This window comes from Bombina bombina, chromosome 5 (genome assembly GCF_027579735.1).
Source record: "Bombina bombina isolate aBomBom1 chromosome 5, aBomBom1.pri, whole genome shotgun sequence".
In the NCBI taxonomy this organism is placed as follows: domain Eukaryota; kingdom Metazoa; phylum Chordata; class Amphibia; order Anura; family Bombinatoridae; genus Bombina; species Bombina bombina.
In genome coordinates, this window is record NC_069503.1 from 338,642,380 (window position 1) to 338,657,620 (window position 15,241).

Consider the following 15,241-nt stretch of genomic DNA (forward strand, 5'->3'; position numbering starts at 1 on the left):
GCAAACTCTTAGCCAGAGCTCTGAAAAAGAAAAAAACTAAAATCACACATATATACGAAATTCAACACCCCACCTTCCCAAATACTCTCAAAACAATGAAAGACATCCTGCAATCCTTAAATAACTACTACAACTCTTTATAATATTCCAATATATCAATACAGAACCTTCTGACTAACATGACAACCTATGTCACCCAGACCTAATTGCCCACCTTAACATCAGATCAGATCCAAAACATTAATGGACCCATCTCCCAACAAGAACTACTCGTTGCTATTAAATAACTCATTAACAGGAAAAGCCCAGGTCCTGACGGTCTATCTGGAAAATACTATCAAGTATTTTCCCCACGCCTGACACCCAACCTGACCCAAATTTTTAATGAAGTGGCCGATTACAACCCCTTTCCACAATCTATGCAAGAACAAGTAGTCGTGATCCCTAAATCCAGGCAAACCACCAACTACATTCGCAAATTTTCACCAAATATCTCTACTTAACTTATACATCAAACTATATGCCAAACAATTGGCTTCCTGTATCAACACTATCTTGCCAACAACAGTCCATCTCAATCAAGCAGGTTTCAGCCCACATAGAGAAACCAAAGACAACATCCCCTCTGTATTCATATTGGCTATTTCTGCAAATTACCCTTTAAAAGTTTGGCTTTGATCAGATCTTCATATTAACAATACCCTATCCCACCCCTTTGATATTTCCAATGGCTCCAGGCAAGGCTGCCTCCTCTCTCCCATATTGTTTGTTCTTGCCATGGAAGTTCTGGCTTCCTAAATTAGAAGCAATACTAATATCCATGGTTTTAAACTCACCCAATATTCCTACCCAGCTGCACGCCATCAAATATTTAGGAATCCACATTTCACCATATATTAACACGTTACTACACTCTAACTTTAAAGCCACACCACCACTACCACAACACACTCCCTTTTACATTCCTGGAGCAACAAACCACTTTCGTGGTTAGAAAGAATCAATGCAGTTAAAATGATACTCCTCCCCAAATTGCTTTATCTCTTCGAAACCCTTCCCATTCCAATACCAAAATCACTAATTCACAATCTCCAAAAATCCATTATCTCATACATCTGGCAACACAAAAGACCCTGCATCACTGCTACACTTACCTCCCAAAAGAACTTGGTGGACTGGGTATCCCAAACCTAACATACCATAGACTAGCCACTTTCCTTACTAGGATTGCTAATTGGTGTAAACACTCAATACACAAAGAATGGGTTCTATAAGAACATCAATTAACCAATACCTACCACATAGGTAGCAAATGCTTGTTACCTCAACACAAAAGGAATCTCCCAAAACATCTTCCAACAATTATTACTGAAACTTTCAAACAATGGGATACACACATAAAAAAATTTCCACCATATTTCAACAATACCCTCTCCACTGAACACCCTCATAGAATATCCAGATTTCCCTTTTCAGCAGCCCACCCCCATGACCCTCAAATCCCAACTAGAAATCAAGACCCATTTAGGCAACATATACGAAAACTAGTTCAGATATAACCAACTCAACTACTTCCTCACAAGACACCCCAACAGATCACAGATTTCCTGCTCTCTAACCAGCTTTCAAAACATATGTTCTCAAGACATTTTAAATAAAGTCCTTCTCTCATTCACATAACATCTACTCATGCAATCTTACACTACTTCACTTACCTCCTAAGTACAGAAATGGGAGACAAAATGCGACACCTCTCTCACAAAGAATGGCTCAAAATCTTCTCCTGTATATATATCATGGAGATGTAAAATTCCTATATAGGGGGTATTACACACCGGCCCGTTTAAACACCATCCTCCCAGCACTCCCCTCCGATTGCTGGAAAGGCTGCAGATCAGAAGGTAACCCCACACACATATGGTGCACCTGACCCACTGCATAAACCTTCTGGTTGTTCATCAAAAATTAAATTGAAAAGGCCCTATCCATATCTTTTGAATTAGATATTTGTCTCTTTCTCTTCAACTAATTCTCCCAAATTAAATGCAAATATAAACTTGTGTTGCTGACCATCATGGTTAACTCTGCAAAGAGCCTAATATCTAAAATTGGAAATCTCATACCCTCCCATCAATCCCCACCTGGAGAGAAACTACCTCCCAATCCCTTGCATTAGAAAAATATCACTATACACAAAATAAACGCGTAGATGACTACCATTCAATCTGCTTCTTTTGGGAAGAATATATAAATCTTGAGAAAACATTTACATAAACCTACACAAATACTACATATATTGCTTACACCCCCCCCCCCTTTTTGTTTTTTATTACGCATCTCTACCGTAGACCATACCCTAAAACACAGAATGCTATGATAACAACTTTCTAAGAAAAAGGGAAATGATTGACCCTCTCATGTCAATTCATTACCTCTGCACCTACTGACATATTTGTGTTTCTAGTTTTGTATTGCCTTTTTCCTTTCCTTGAAATGCTTTCCTGCAAGAGACATATTGCTCACTGAGCATTATACCTTATGCTGTTTCATGTTTAATTATAATATTACTTATCAATGAACAATTTATTTATTTGGAATCCTGTCTCAATTCATATGTATAAGAAGACCTATACTGCCTTGTGACTCAAAAATTAACCGGGACTCTGTACCATTTTTACATTTTCTTCTATTGTTTGCATTGTTTAAAAAGATTTCCAATAAAGCATTTTGAAGAGAAAAAAAGAAAAAAAAAAAGGTTTTTCATGTGTAGACCATGGGGCCAATTTATTAATGTCTGTCAGACATGATACGCTGCTTGTGCAATGCCGCCCCCTGCAAATTCACGGCCAATCAGCCGTTAGCAGGGGGTGTCAATCATCCTGATCATATAGGATTGTGAGGATTGCAGACTGCAGCCTCAGAGGCAGCAGACCAGTTATGGCGTCTTGCGAGCTTGATGATTCGGTCCCCATAGCTGCACTAGTACTGTTTAAACATAATAATACAACTGTTCTAATTAACCTATCTGCCTATAGCATCCTATACTATAAAAGGCCAAGTGTGTTTGTCCGAAGCTGTCATGCGCAGTAAAGACAGCACGCGGACAAACACACTGGCCTAAGTCCCTACCTGTTCTGCCGACTGCGCCGAGCAGAAGTGGGCGTGACCGAGCGTGAAGGGGGCGGAGCCTAACGCGAAGGCCCGTGAAGGGGGCGGAGCCTAGCGTGAAGGCCCGTGAAGAGAGCTCAAACAGCTCAAGAGAGGGTGGAGGGATGTGGGGAGAGCGGGGGAGATGTGGAGTGAGGGGGGGAGATGTGGAGTGAGGGGGGGAGATGTGCAGTGAGGGGGGAGATGTGGAGTGAGGGGGGAGATGTGGAGAGATGTGGGGAGATGTGGAGTGAGGGGGGAGATGTGGAGTGAGGGGGGAGATGTGGAGTGAGGGGGGAGATGTGGAGAGAGGGGGGAGATGTGGAGAGAGGGGGGAGATGTGGGGAGAGGGGGGAGATGTGGAGTGAGGGAGGGGGAGATGTGGAGAGAGGGGGGAGATGTGGAGTGAGGGAGGGGGAGATGTGGAGAGAGGGGGGAGATGTGGAGAGAGGGGGGAGATGTGGAGAAAGGGGAGAGATGTGGGGAGATGTGGAGAGAGGGGGGAGATGTGGAGAGAGGGGGGAGATGGGGAGAGATGTGGGGAGAGGGGGGAGATGTGGGGAGAGGGGGGAGATGTGGGGAGAGAGAGAGAGGGGGAGAAAGAGGGGGGAGTTAAAGGGGGAGAGAGAGAGGGGGGAGAGGGAGAGAGAGAGACAGAGAGAGAGGGGGGGAGAGGGAGAGAGAGAGGAGAGAGAGAATGAGAGAGAGAGGGGGGAGAGAGAGAGAGGGAGAGAGAGAGAAGGGGGAGGGGAGAGAGAGAGGGGAGAGAGATAGAGATAGAGGAGAGACACAGAGAGAGGGGAGAGAGAGAGAGGGGAGAGAGAGGGGGGGAGAGATAGAGGGGCAAGAGAGAGAGAGAGAGAGAGGGGGGGAGAAAGAGAGAGAGAAGAGAGAGAGAGGGGGGAGAGAGAGAGAGGGGGGGGGGAGAGAGAGAGAGGGGGGGGAGAGAGAGAGAGAGAGGGGGGAGAGAGAGGGGGAGAGAGAGGGGGAGAGAGAAAGAGAGGGGGAGAGAGAGAGAGGGGGGAGAGAGGGGAGAGGGAGGGAGAGAGGGGAGGGAGAGAGAGGTGAGAGAGAGAGGGGGGAGAGAGAGGGGGGGGAGAGAGAGAGAGGGGGGAGAGGGAGAGAGAGATATAGAGGGGAGAGAGATAGAGGGGAGAGAGAGAGAGAGAGGGGAGAGAGAAAGAGAGAGGCGAGAGAGAGAGGGGGGGGGAGAGAGAGAGATAGAGGGGAGATAGAGAGAGGGGAGAGAGAGAGGGGTGAGATAGAGAGAGGGGAGAGAGAGAGAAAGGGGGGAGAGAGAGAGAGGGGGGAGAGAGAGAGAGGGGGGGGGAGATGGAGAGAGAGAGAGGGGTAGAGAGCGCAAAAGAGAGGGGGGAGAGAGAGAAAGCAAAAGAGAGTGGGAGGGAGAGAACGCCAGGGGTGGGACCCCTGTACTGCAAAAAATGGCCCGTGTGAACGGGCTTTAGGACTAGTCTGAAATAAATGAAATAGCCTATTACTGAATCACTAACACATTCAAACCTATGATGATAAAAGGAAGGTTCAGGGATTTCCAAAAGTTGTTTTCGTTACATTCACAGCACTCACTCTTCCTGTGAAAATCATGAAAGACAAAATAACTCATTTTATCATATTTATGTTTTGTTTTCTTTCACAGACATTCCAAGAACTGGACCCTATAAAAAAGAGCCAGAAAACATCTCTTTTATCACTTATCTTTTTTATTCTAGGACTGATAAGCTTTGTTGTACATGTTATCATGGTAAGACAAGATTCATAGAAGAATTTTTTTTTGCAAAATACATTTTGAGTTCTTTATCATCAGAAAAAAATAAAAAGTGACCATTAAAGGGACATTAAACACTAAATAAATGCTAGCTAGAATGATGCATTCAAAGAAAAGATTGAGAATAAGATGTATATGTATTTTTTAAAGTTCCATTACCTGTTTAAATATTGACAAAGTAAGTGCAAAGTTTCAGTGTCTATAAAACTAACAGCTAGATTACAAGTCTGTGCGTTCGCCTTTTAACGATGAAAATATGGTATTTTTAGCATTGAAACAGTACCGCAGCCATTACAAGTCTTGTCGATATAGGTGTACCGCAACCCTTTTAGCCTGTAACGCAAACTCAGTATCGCACACTTAAAAATGACGTTTTTTAATGGGATTCCCATAGCGCTGGTATTACGAGTTTTGCGTTCTGGCTAAAAAAACGGCGTTACACCCTAAAACGGCATGATCCGTACCGCCATCTAAAGTCAGTAGTTATGACTTTCACGCTAAAAATCTGTAACATAAAACTCATAACTAAACTGCTACAAAGTACACTAAACAACCATAAACTACCTATTAACCCCTAAAACGAGGCCCTCCCGCATCGCAAACACTATAATAAATGTATTAACCCCCTAATCTGCCGCTCCCGATATCCCGCCACTTTAAAAAATATTAACCCCTATTCCGCCACTCTCTGAGATCGTCACCACTATAATAAACGTATTAACCCTTAAGCCACTCGCCCTCCCGCATCGCAAACACTATTCAAATATAATTAAAACCTAATCTGCCGTCTGCCCACATTGCCCCACTATACTAAAGTTATTAAGCCCTACACCGCCGCCACTATAATAAACCTATTAACCCCTAAACCGCAAGCCCCCACAACAAAATATACTAAACTAAACTATTAACCCCTAAACCGAAAGCCCCCCACATCGCAATAAACTAATTTAAACTAGTAACCCCTAAACCTAATAACCCCATAACTTTATATTAAAATTACAATTTCCATATCTTAAAGGGCCACTGTAAGTAAATATTTTCTATGCCTGTTACTAACTAACTACCCCAAATACGCTTTTTATCAATAGCATTTCATTAACATATCTCTACCGTATATCAGAAATCTTGTCTGCAAATTTAATTGTTTTCCAAACCCACTCCTTGGGTATCCTTTGCTCTGTACCAATCCGTTTACAATACCTATGACATCATCGGCGAATAAAAGATATAACTTTTAGAACGTTATGAAACTTTTTGGAGAAAATATAGGAGAACATTTTTGGAGAAAATATAGGTCAGTAGGTTTTAATTAATATATATACCATAAAGTGTGACCGCACCACCCTTTCTAGTTAGTGTGCTCAGGCACGGGATAAAGTCCGGTCAAAGACTGAATAATAATACAAAATTTCAAAAATCCCAGCCACTGAGTCTTAGAGTCAAAAAGTTTTATTCTTCAACAAAAGATATGATCAAAATTGATCTTTCACAAAAAGCAATCATGAGTATCAAGGAAACATCAGGTGTAAGTTCACTCAAATCCACACATACCCCATCCACCAAACACATTCGTATCTAACCCTCAGCAAAATAAAGAAAAACATCAAAGCAAAAACAATCATCAGAAAAATAAATGCAATGTCACTCCCAGGGCGTCCCCAGAGAGTGAATATTACGACACCACCCACTCAGGACCTCAAAGGATCAAGAACCATTGCGAGTGTCCACTCAATCTTCAACTCTGTAGTATTATATTAACCAAGAGTGTCTCGTATTAATTGTGGCAACTCCCAAAACAAGAATGTCTCATTCGTTATAAAGCCTCCAGCTGTAACAATATGTATCTGTTTGAAACCATCAGCAATTTGTCTACTTGCCACTGTATAAAGGTGGTCACAGGAGACATGATATATTATGGTATTTGTAATCCATCATAGTGAATGCTGGTAACGGCTATAGTGACAAATCTTGTAATTGTTGAAATCTTTTGGTTCAGATGTCCCTTTAACCTGACGTGCTACTGGCCATACATTATGTTGCGGGGAGCTGTGAACGTACTAACGGCCCAAACACACACCCTTTTCACACTTCACTCACGGTATTGTGCACTGTCCCTTTATAGCAGAGAATATATCACACTCCACATTTTCCTTTTCACCAAAACTGCGAGTATCTCATACCCTCGTGGCAGTTCGTGACCATTAATGTGTTGTGAATGTGTTGTAAACAAAGCAAATGCTTGAACAGTGGTGTTACCTCCTTCAGCGTATATGTGCATATGTCGATAGTGCCGTGAGACTCTCTGTCTTCAGTGTGGTTTCTATGGGCCCCCCGTATGGGTATCTAGTCTCACCTCACAATTTCTGTGGCTTAGATAGCACGATATCCAGGTAGCTGTGGTGGCGTCTCCTCGTTCCTCACAAAAAGCAATCATGAGTATCAAGGAAACATCAGGTGTAAGTTCACTCAAATCCACACATACCCCATCCACCAAACACATTCGTATCTAACCCTCAGCAAAATAAAGAAAAACATCAAAGCAAAAACAATCATCAGAAAAATAAATGCAATGTCACTCCCAGGGCGTCCCCAGAGAGTGAATATTACGACACCACCCACTCAGGACCTCAAAGGATCAAGAACCATTGCGAGTGTCCACTCAATCTTCAACTCTGTAGTATTATATTAACCAAGAGTGTCTCGTATTAATTGTGGCAACTCCCAAAACAAGAATGTTTCATTCGTTATAAAGCCTCCAGCTGTAACAATATGTATCTGTTTGAAACCATCAGCAATTTGTCTACTTGCCACTGTATAAAGGTGGTCACAGGAGACATGATATATTATGGTATTTGTAATCCATCATAGTGAATGCTGGTAACGGCTATAGTGACAAATCTTGTAATTGTTGAAATCTTTTGGTTCAGATGTCCCTTTAACCTGACGTGCTACTGGCCATACATTATGTTGCGGGGAGCTGTGAACGTACTAACGGCCCAAACACACACCCTTTTCACACTTCACTCACGGTATTGTGCACTGTCCCTTTATAGCAGAGAATATATCACACTCCACATTTTCCTTTTCACCAAAACTGCGAGTATCTCATACCCTCGTGGCAGTTCGTGACCATTAATGTGTTGTGAATGTGTTGTAAACAAAGCAAATGCTTGAACAGTGGTGTTACCTCCTTCAGCGTATATGTGCATATGTCGATAGTGCCGTGAGACTCTCTGTCTTCAGTGTGGTTTCTATGGGCCCCCCGTATGGGTATCTAGTCTCACCTCACAATTTCTGTGGCTTAGATAGCACGATATCCAGGTAGCTGTGGTGGCGTCTCCTCGTTCCGACGCGCGTTTCGGGACTCCGCCCCTTTCTCAAGGAATTTACAGGTAATGGGGTGGAGGTGTGACTTAAATAGAATCAATAGTAATCTCATTGGCTACTCGCATACACACCCCCACTCTAACGTCACATTCTACACTCGTGTTTGTGAAAGCATTGCTGAGATAGAAAACGAATGAATCTAAGACTCACGAATAGCTGGTGATCGCTGCTGAGCAGGTACTAAATAGGCTCCACATAACTCCCCAGTGAGAATATGTCAATATATGACACTTTCGAGATCCAACCGCTGTACTTTCTCTGTTCAGGGAATTATAAATGTATATATATAGGCATCCGCGGCAAATTTCAATTATAGCTCTGTATCTGCCATCAATCGACGTACCTTAAACGAAACATTCCCTCTCATCAATATTCCGCGCACAGCGTGTTTAATCAGTGTAAGTTAATATTTCATATTGAGTGTAATTTGTTCAATACCGGGGGTCCCGCTACGGGATATCCTATTTGTGTAAAAAATTAGGGAGACTATATGCAGTCGATTAAGGCAACGCATGTCTCAAAGGCCCTCTTTCTGACCCTATTCTATGCTGATTCTCACAAATATGATATTTCTAACAAATGAATCATATAAAAGAAACTACTAGAGTTAGTGTATATCCGGACCATGTACATTATTGCATCTCTCTGTCCAAAGAATCAATTAATCGGCTCAGACAAAGCACATCCCAAGGGTCTCAAAGGACCCTCTCCTACCCTATTCTATGTTGTTTCTCGCAGTTCTAATTTCTATAACAAATGAGTCCTATAGAAGGAACTGCCCTTATGTCATCGATTCTGCTTCAACGTATTTATAGGATAGATGGTTAATTCTATCCAAAGGAAACTAGATCCCATACATCCTCATGATTGCTTTTTGTGAGGAACGAGGAGACGCCACCACAGCTACCTGGATATCGTGCTATCTAAGCCACAGAAATTGTGAGGTGAGACTAGATACCCATACGGGGGGCCCATAGAAACCACACTGAAGACAGAGAGTCTCACGGCACTATCGACATATGCACATATACGCTGAAGGAGGTAACACCACTGTTCAAGCATTTGCTTTGTTTACAACACATTCACAACACATTAATGGTCACGAACTGCCACGAGGGTATGAGATACTCGCAGTTTTGGTGAAAAGGAAAATGTGGAGTGTGATATATTCTCTGCTATAAAGGGACAGTGCACAATACCGTGAGTGAAGTGTGAAAAGGGTGTGTGTTTGGGCCGTTAGTACGTTCACAGCTCCCCGCAACATAATGTATGGCCAGTAGCACGTCAGGTTAAAGGGACATCTGAACCAAAAGATTTCAACAATTACAAGATTTGTCACTATAGCCGTTACCAGCATTCACTATGATGGATTACAAATACCATAATATATCATGTCTCCTGTGACCACCTTTATACAGTGGCAAGTAGACAAATTGCTGATGGTTTCAAACAGATACATATTGTTACAGCTGGAGGCTTTATAACGAATGAAACATTCTTGTTTTGGGAGTTGCCACAATTAATACGAGACACTCTTGGTTAATATAATACTACAGAGTTGAAGATTGAGTGGACACTCGCAATGGTTCTTGATCCTTTGAGGTCCTGAGTGGGTGGTGTCGTAATATTCACTCTCTGGGGACGCCCTGGGAGTGACATTGCATTTATTTTTCTGATGATTGTTTTTGCTTTGATGTTTTTCTTTATTTTGCTGAGGGTTAGATACGAATGTGTTTGGTGGATGGGGTATGTGTGGATTTGAGTGAACTTACACCTGATGTTTCCTTGATACTCATGATTGCTTTTTGTGAAAGATCAATTTTGATCATATCTTTTGTTGAAGAATAAAACTTTTTGACTCTAAGACTCAGTGGCTGGGATTTTTGAAATTTTAGGTTTTAATTAATGTTTATTAACTTTAATATGTTAGTTGTTTATCTTAAAAATTATAACAGAAAGTAATCCTTTAAATTAAATTAGAACTTACCTGTCAAATTAAAAAACTAAGTTTAAACTAACAATTAAACTAATATAATTATTAAACTAAAACTAAACTAACTACCAATTAACTAAAACTACACATTAACGGCTAGATTACGAGATTTGCGGTAAGAGTTGCTCGGTACTAACTTGCAAGTTATTGTCACCGCTCACCTCCCTACAGCGCTGCTATTACAGGTTTTCATAAACTCGGCTTTAGCAGGCAATATTGCAGCATAAAGCAAAATTAAGCTCCATACCGCACTCCAATACCAACGCTGAGGTGAGCTGCGGTGAGCTGGTTTTACGCGCTCATGCACGATTTCCCCATAGACATCAATGGGGAGAACCGGCTAAAAAAAAGCCTAACACCTGCAATAAAGGAGCGTAAAGCTCCGTAACGCAGCCCCATTGATTCCTATGGGGAAAGAAAAGTTATGTTTAAATCTAACACCCTAACATAAACCCCGAGTCTAAACATCCCTAATCTGCCGCCCCCTACATCGCCGAAAACTACCTACACTTATTAACCCCTAATCTGCCACCCCCCAATGTCGCCACCACCTACCTACACTTATTAACCCCTAATCTGCTGCCCCTGACATCACCGCCACCTACCTACACTTATTAACACCTAATCTGCCGCCCCCAATGTCGCCGCCACCTACTTACACTTATTAACCCCTAATCTGCTGCCCCCAATGTCGCTGCCACCTACTTACACTTATTAACCCCTAATCTGCCACCCCCAATGTCGCCGCCACCTACTTACACTTATTAACCCCTAATCTGCTGCCCCCAACGTCGCTGCCACTATACTAAAATTATTAACCCCTAAACCTAACCCTAACACTAGCTAACTTTAATGTAATTAAAATAAATCTATATAAGACCTACTATTAATACCTTAATAATTCCTATTTAAAACTAAATACTTACCAGTAAAATAAACCCTAAGCTAGCTACAATATAACTAATAGTTACATTGTAGATACCTTAAGTTGTATTTTTATTTCACAGGTAAGTTTGTATTTATTTTAACTAGGTAGATTAGTTAGTAAATAGGTATAAACTATTTACTAGCTACCTAGTTAAAATAAATACAAACAAACATACCTGTAAAATAAAACCTAACCTGTCTTACACTAACACCGAACCTTACACTACAATTAAATAAATTACATTAATTAAATACAATTAACTAAATTACAAAAACAAACAAACACTAAATTACACAAAATAAAAAACAAATTATCAAATATTTAAACTAATTACACCTAATCTAATAGCCCTATCAAAATAGAAAAGCCCCCCAAAATAAAAAAAATGAAGCCTTAACTAAACTGCCAATAGCCCTTAAAAGGGCCTTTTGCGGGGCATTGCCCCGAAGAAATCAGTTTTTTTACCTGTAAAAAAATACAAACAACCCCCCCAACAGTAAAACCCACCACCCACACAACCAACCCCCCCATATATAAGCCTATCTAAAAAACCTAAGCTCCCCAATGGCCTGAAAAGGGCATTTGGATGGGTATTGCCCTTAAAAGGGCATTTAGCTCTTTTTCCACCCAAACCCTAATCTATAAATAAAACCCACCCAATAAACCCTTAATAAAACCTAACACTAACCCCCGAAGATCCACTTACAGTTTTTGGAGACCCGACATCCATCCTCAACGAAGCAGCAGAAGTCTTCATCCAAGCGGCAAGAAGTCCTCAACAAAGCCGGGAGAAGTCTTCATCCAAGTGGGCCGAAGTCTTCATCCAAGCCGGCAGAAGTCTTCATCCAGACAGTATCTTCTATCTTCATCCATCCGGCGCGGAGCGGCTCCATCTTCAAGACATCCGGTGCAGAGCATCCTCTTCTTACGACAGCAACTGAAGAATGAAGGTTCCTTTAAGGGACGTCATCCAAGATGGCGTCCCTTGAATTCTGATTGGCTGATAGAATTCAGCCAATAGAATACCAGCTCAATCCTATTGGCTGATTGGATCAGCCAATAGGATTGAAGCTCAATCCTGTTAGCTGATTGCATCAGCCAATAGGATTTTTTCACCTTTAATTCCGATTGGCTGATAGAATTCTATCAGCCAATCGAAATCTAAGGGACGCCATCATGGATGACGTCACTTAAAGAGATATTCATTCTGAAGAAGACGTCGTTTGAAGAGGATCCTCCTCGCCGGATGTCTTGAAGATGGAGCTGCTCCGCGTCGGATGGATGAAGATAGATGATGCCGTCTGGATGAAGACTACTGCCGGCTTGGATGAAGACTTCAGCTCGCTTGGATGAAGACTTCTTCTGGCTTTGTTGAGGACTTCTTGCCGCTTTGATAAAGACTTCTGCCGCTTCGTTGAGGATGGATGTCGGGTCTTCAAAAACTGTAAGTGGATCTTTGGGGGTTAGTGTTAGGTTTTTTAAGGGTTTATTGGGTGGGTTTTATTTTTAAATTAGTGTTTGGGCGGAAAAAGAGCTAAATGCCCTTTTAAGGGCAATGCCCATCCAAATGCCCTTTTCAGGCCATTGGGGAGCTTAGGTTTTTTAGATAGGCTTATATATGGGGGGGTTGGTTGTGTGGGTGGTGGGTTTTACTGTTGGGGGGGTTGTTTGTATTTTTTTACAGGTACAAAAACTGATTTCTTCGGGGCAATGCCCCGCAAAAGGCCCTTTTAAGGGCTATTGGCAGTTTAGTTAAGGCTTCATTTTTTTTATTTTGGGGGGCTTTTCTATTTTGATAGAGCTATTAGATTAGGTGTAATTAGTTTAGATATTTGATAATTTGTTTTTTATTTTGTGTAATTTAGTGTTTGTTTGTTTTTGTAATTTAGTTAATTGTATTTAATTAATGTAATTTATTTAATTGTAGTGTAAGGTTCGGTGTTAGTGTAAGACAGGTTAGGTTTTATTTTACAGGTATGTTTGTTTGTATTTATTTTAACTAGGTAGCTAGTAAATAGTTTATACCTATTTACTAACTAATCTACCTAGTTAAAATAAATACAAACTTACCTGTGAAATAAAAATACAACTTAAGGTATCTACAATGTAACTATTAGTTATATTGTAGCTAGCTTAGGGTTTATTTTACTGGTAAGTATTTAGTTTTAAATAGGAATTATTAAGGTATTAATAGTAGGTCTTATATAGATTTATTTTAATTACATTAAAGTTAGCTAGTGTTAGGGTTAGGTTTAGGGGTTAATAATTTTAGTATAGTGGCAGCGACGTTGGGGGCAGCAGATTAGGGGTTAATAAGTGTAAGTAGGTGGCGGCGACATTGGGGGTGGCAGATTAGGGGTTAATAAGTGTAAGTAGGTGGCAGCGACATTGGGGGCAGCAGATTAGGGGTTAATAAGTGTAAGTAGGTGGCGGCGACATTGGGGGCGGCAGATTAGGTGTTAATAAGTGTAGGTAGGTGGCGGTAATGTCAGGGGCAGCAGATTAGGGGTTAATAAGTGTAGGTAGGTGGTGGCGACATTGGGGGGTGGCAGATTAGGGGTTAATAAGTGTAGGTAGTTTTCGGCGATGTAGGGGGCGGCAGATTAGGGATGTTTAGACTCGGGGTTTATGTTAGGGTGTTAGATTTAAACATAACTTTTCTTTCCCCATAGGAATCAATGGGGCTGCGTTACGGAGCTTTACGCTCCTTTATTGCAGGTGTTAGGCTTTTTTTTAGCCGGTTCTCCCCATTGATGTCTATGGGGAAATCGTGCATGAGCGCGTAAAACCAGCTCACCGCAGCTCACCTCAGCGTTGGTATTGGAGTGCGGTATGGAGCTTAATTTTGCTTTATGCTGCAATATTGCCTGCTAAAGCCGAGTTTATGAAAACCTGTAATAGCAGCGCTGTAGGGAGGTGAGCGGTGACAATAACTTGCAAGTTAGTACCGAGCAACTCTTACCGCAAATCTCGTAATCTAGCCGTTAATGTGTAGTTTTAGTTAATTGGTAGTTAGTTTAGTTTTAGTTTAATAATTATATTAGTTTAATTGTTAGTTTAAACTTAGTTTTTTAATTTGACAGGTAAGTTCTAATTTAATTTAAAGGATTACTTTCTGTTATAATTTTTAAGATAAACAACTAACATATTAAAGTTAATAAACATTAATTAAAACCTAAAATTTCAAAAATCCCAGCCACTGAGTCTTAGAGTCAAAAAGTTTTATTCTTCAACAAAAGATATGATCAAAATTGATCTTTCACAAAAAGCAATCATGAGTATCAAGGAAACATCAGGTGTAAGTTCACTCAAATCCACACATACCCCATCCACCAAACACATTCGTATCTAACCCTCAGCAAAATAAAGAAAAACATCAAAGCAAAAACAATCATCAGAAAAATAAATGCAATGTCACTCCCAGGGCGTCCCCAGAGAGTGAATATTACGACACCACCCACTCAGGACCTCAAAGGATCAAGAACCATTGCGAGTGTCCACTCAATCTTCAACTCTGTAGTATTATATTAACCAAGAGTGTCTCGTATTAATTGTGGCAACTCCCAAAACAAGAATGTCTCATTCGTTATAAAGCCTCCAGCTGTAACAATATGTATGCAATGCCCATACAAATACCCTTTTCAGGGCAATGGGGAGCTTAGGTTTTTTAGATAGTTTTTATTTGGGGGGGTTGGTTGTGTTGGTGGTGGGTTTTACTGTTGGGGGGTTGTATTTTTTTTTTACAGGTAAAAGAGCTGATTTTTTGGGGGGTCAATGCCCTGCAAAAGGCCCTTTTAAGGGCTATTGGCAGTTTAGTTTAGGCTAGGGTTTTTTTATTTTGGGGGGGCTTTTTATTTTGATAGGGCTATTAGATTAGGTGTAATTAGTTTAAATATTTGATAATTTATTTTTTATTTTGTGTAATTTAGTGGGGTTTTTTTTGTAATTTAGTTAATTGTATTTAATTAATTAGGTTAGGTTAGGTAAAATTGTATTTATT

The 15,241-nt window shown here is 41.0% G+C and overlaps 1 protein-coding gene across 1 annotated transcript in view; it reads left to right on the forward strand.

Moving 5' to 3' along the window:
• Positions 1-15,241, forward strand: part of LOC128661474 (ATP-dependent translocase ABCB1-like) — a 261,506-nt gene that overhangs the window by 157,697 nt on the left and 88,568 nt on the right. Inside the window, exon 18 of the mRNA XM_053715723.1 lies at positions 4,805-4,909. Coding sequence (XP_053571698.1) covers positions 4,805-4,909 — 105 coding nt within the window. The remainder of the gene's footprint in view (positions 1-4,804; positions 4,910-15,241) is intronic.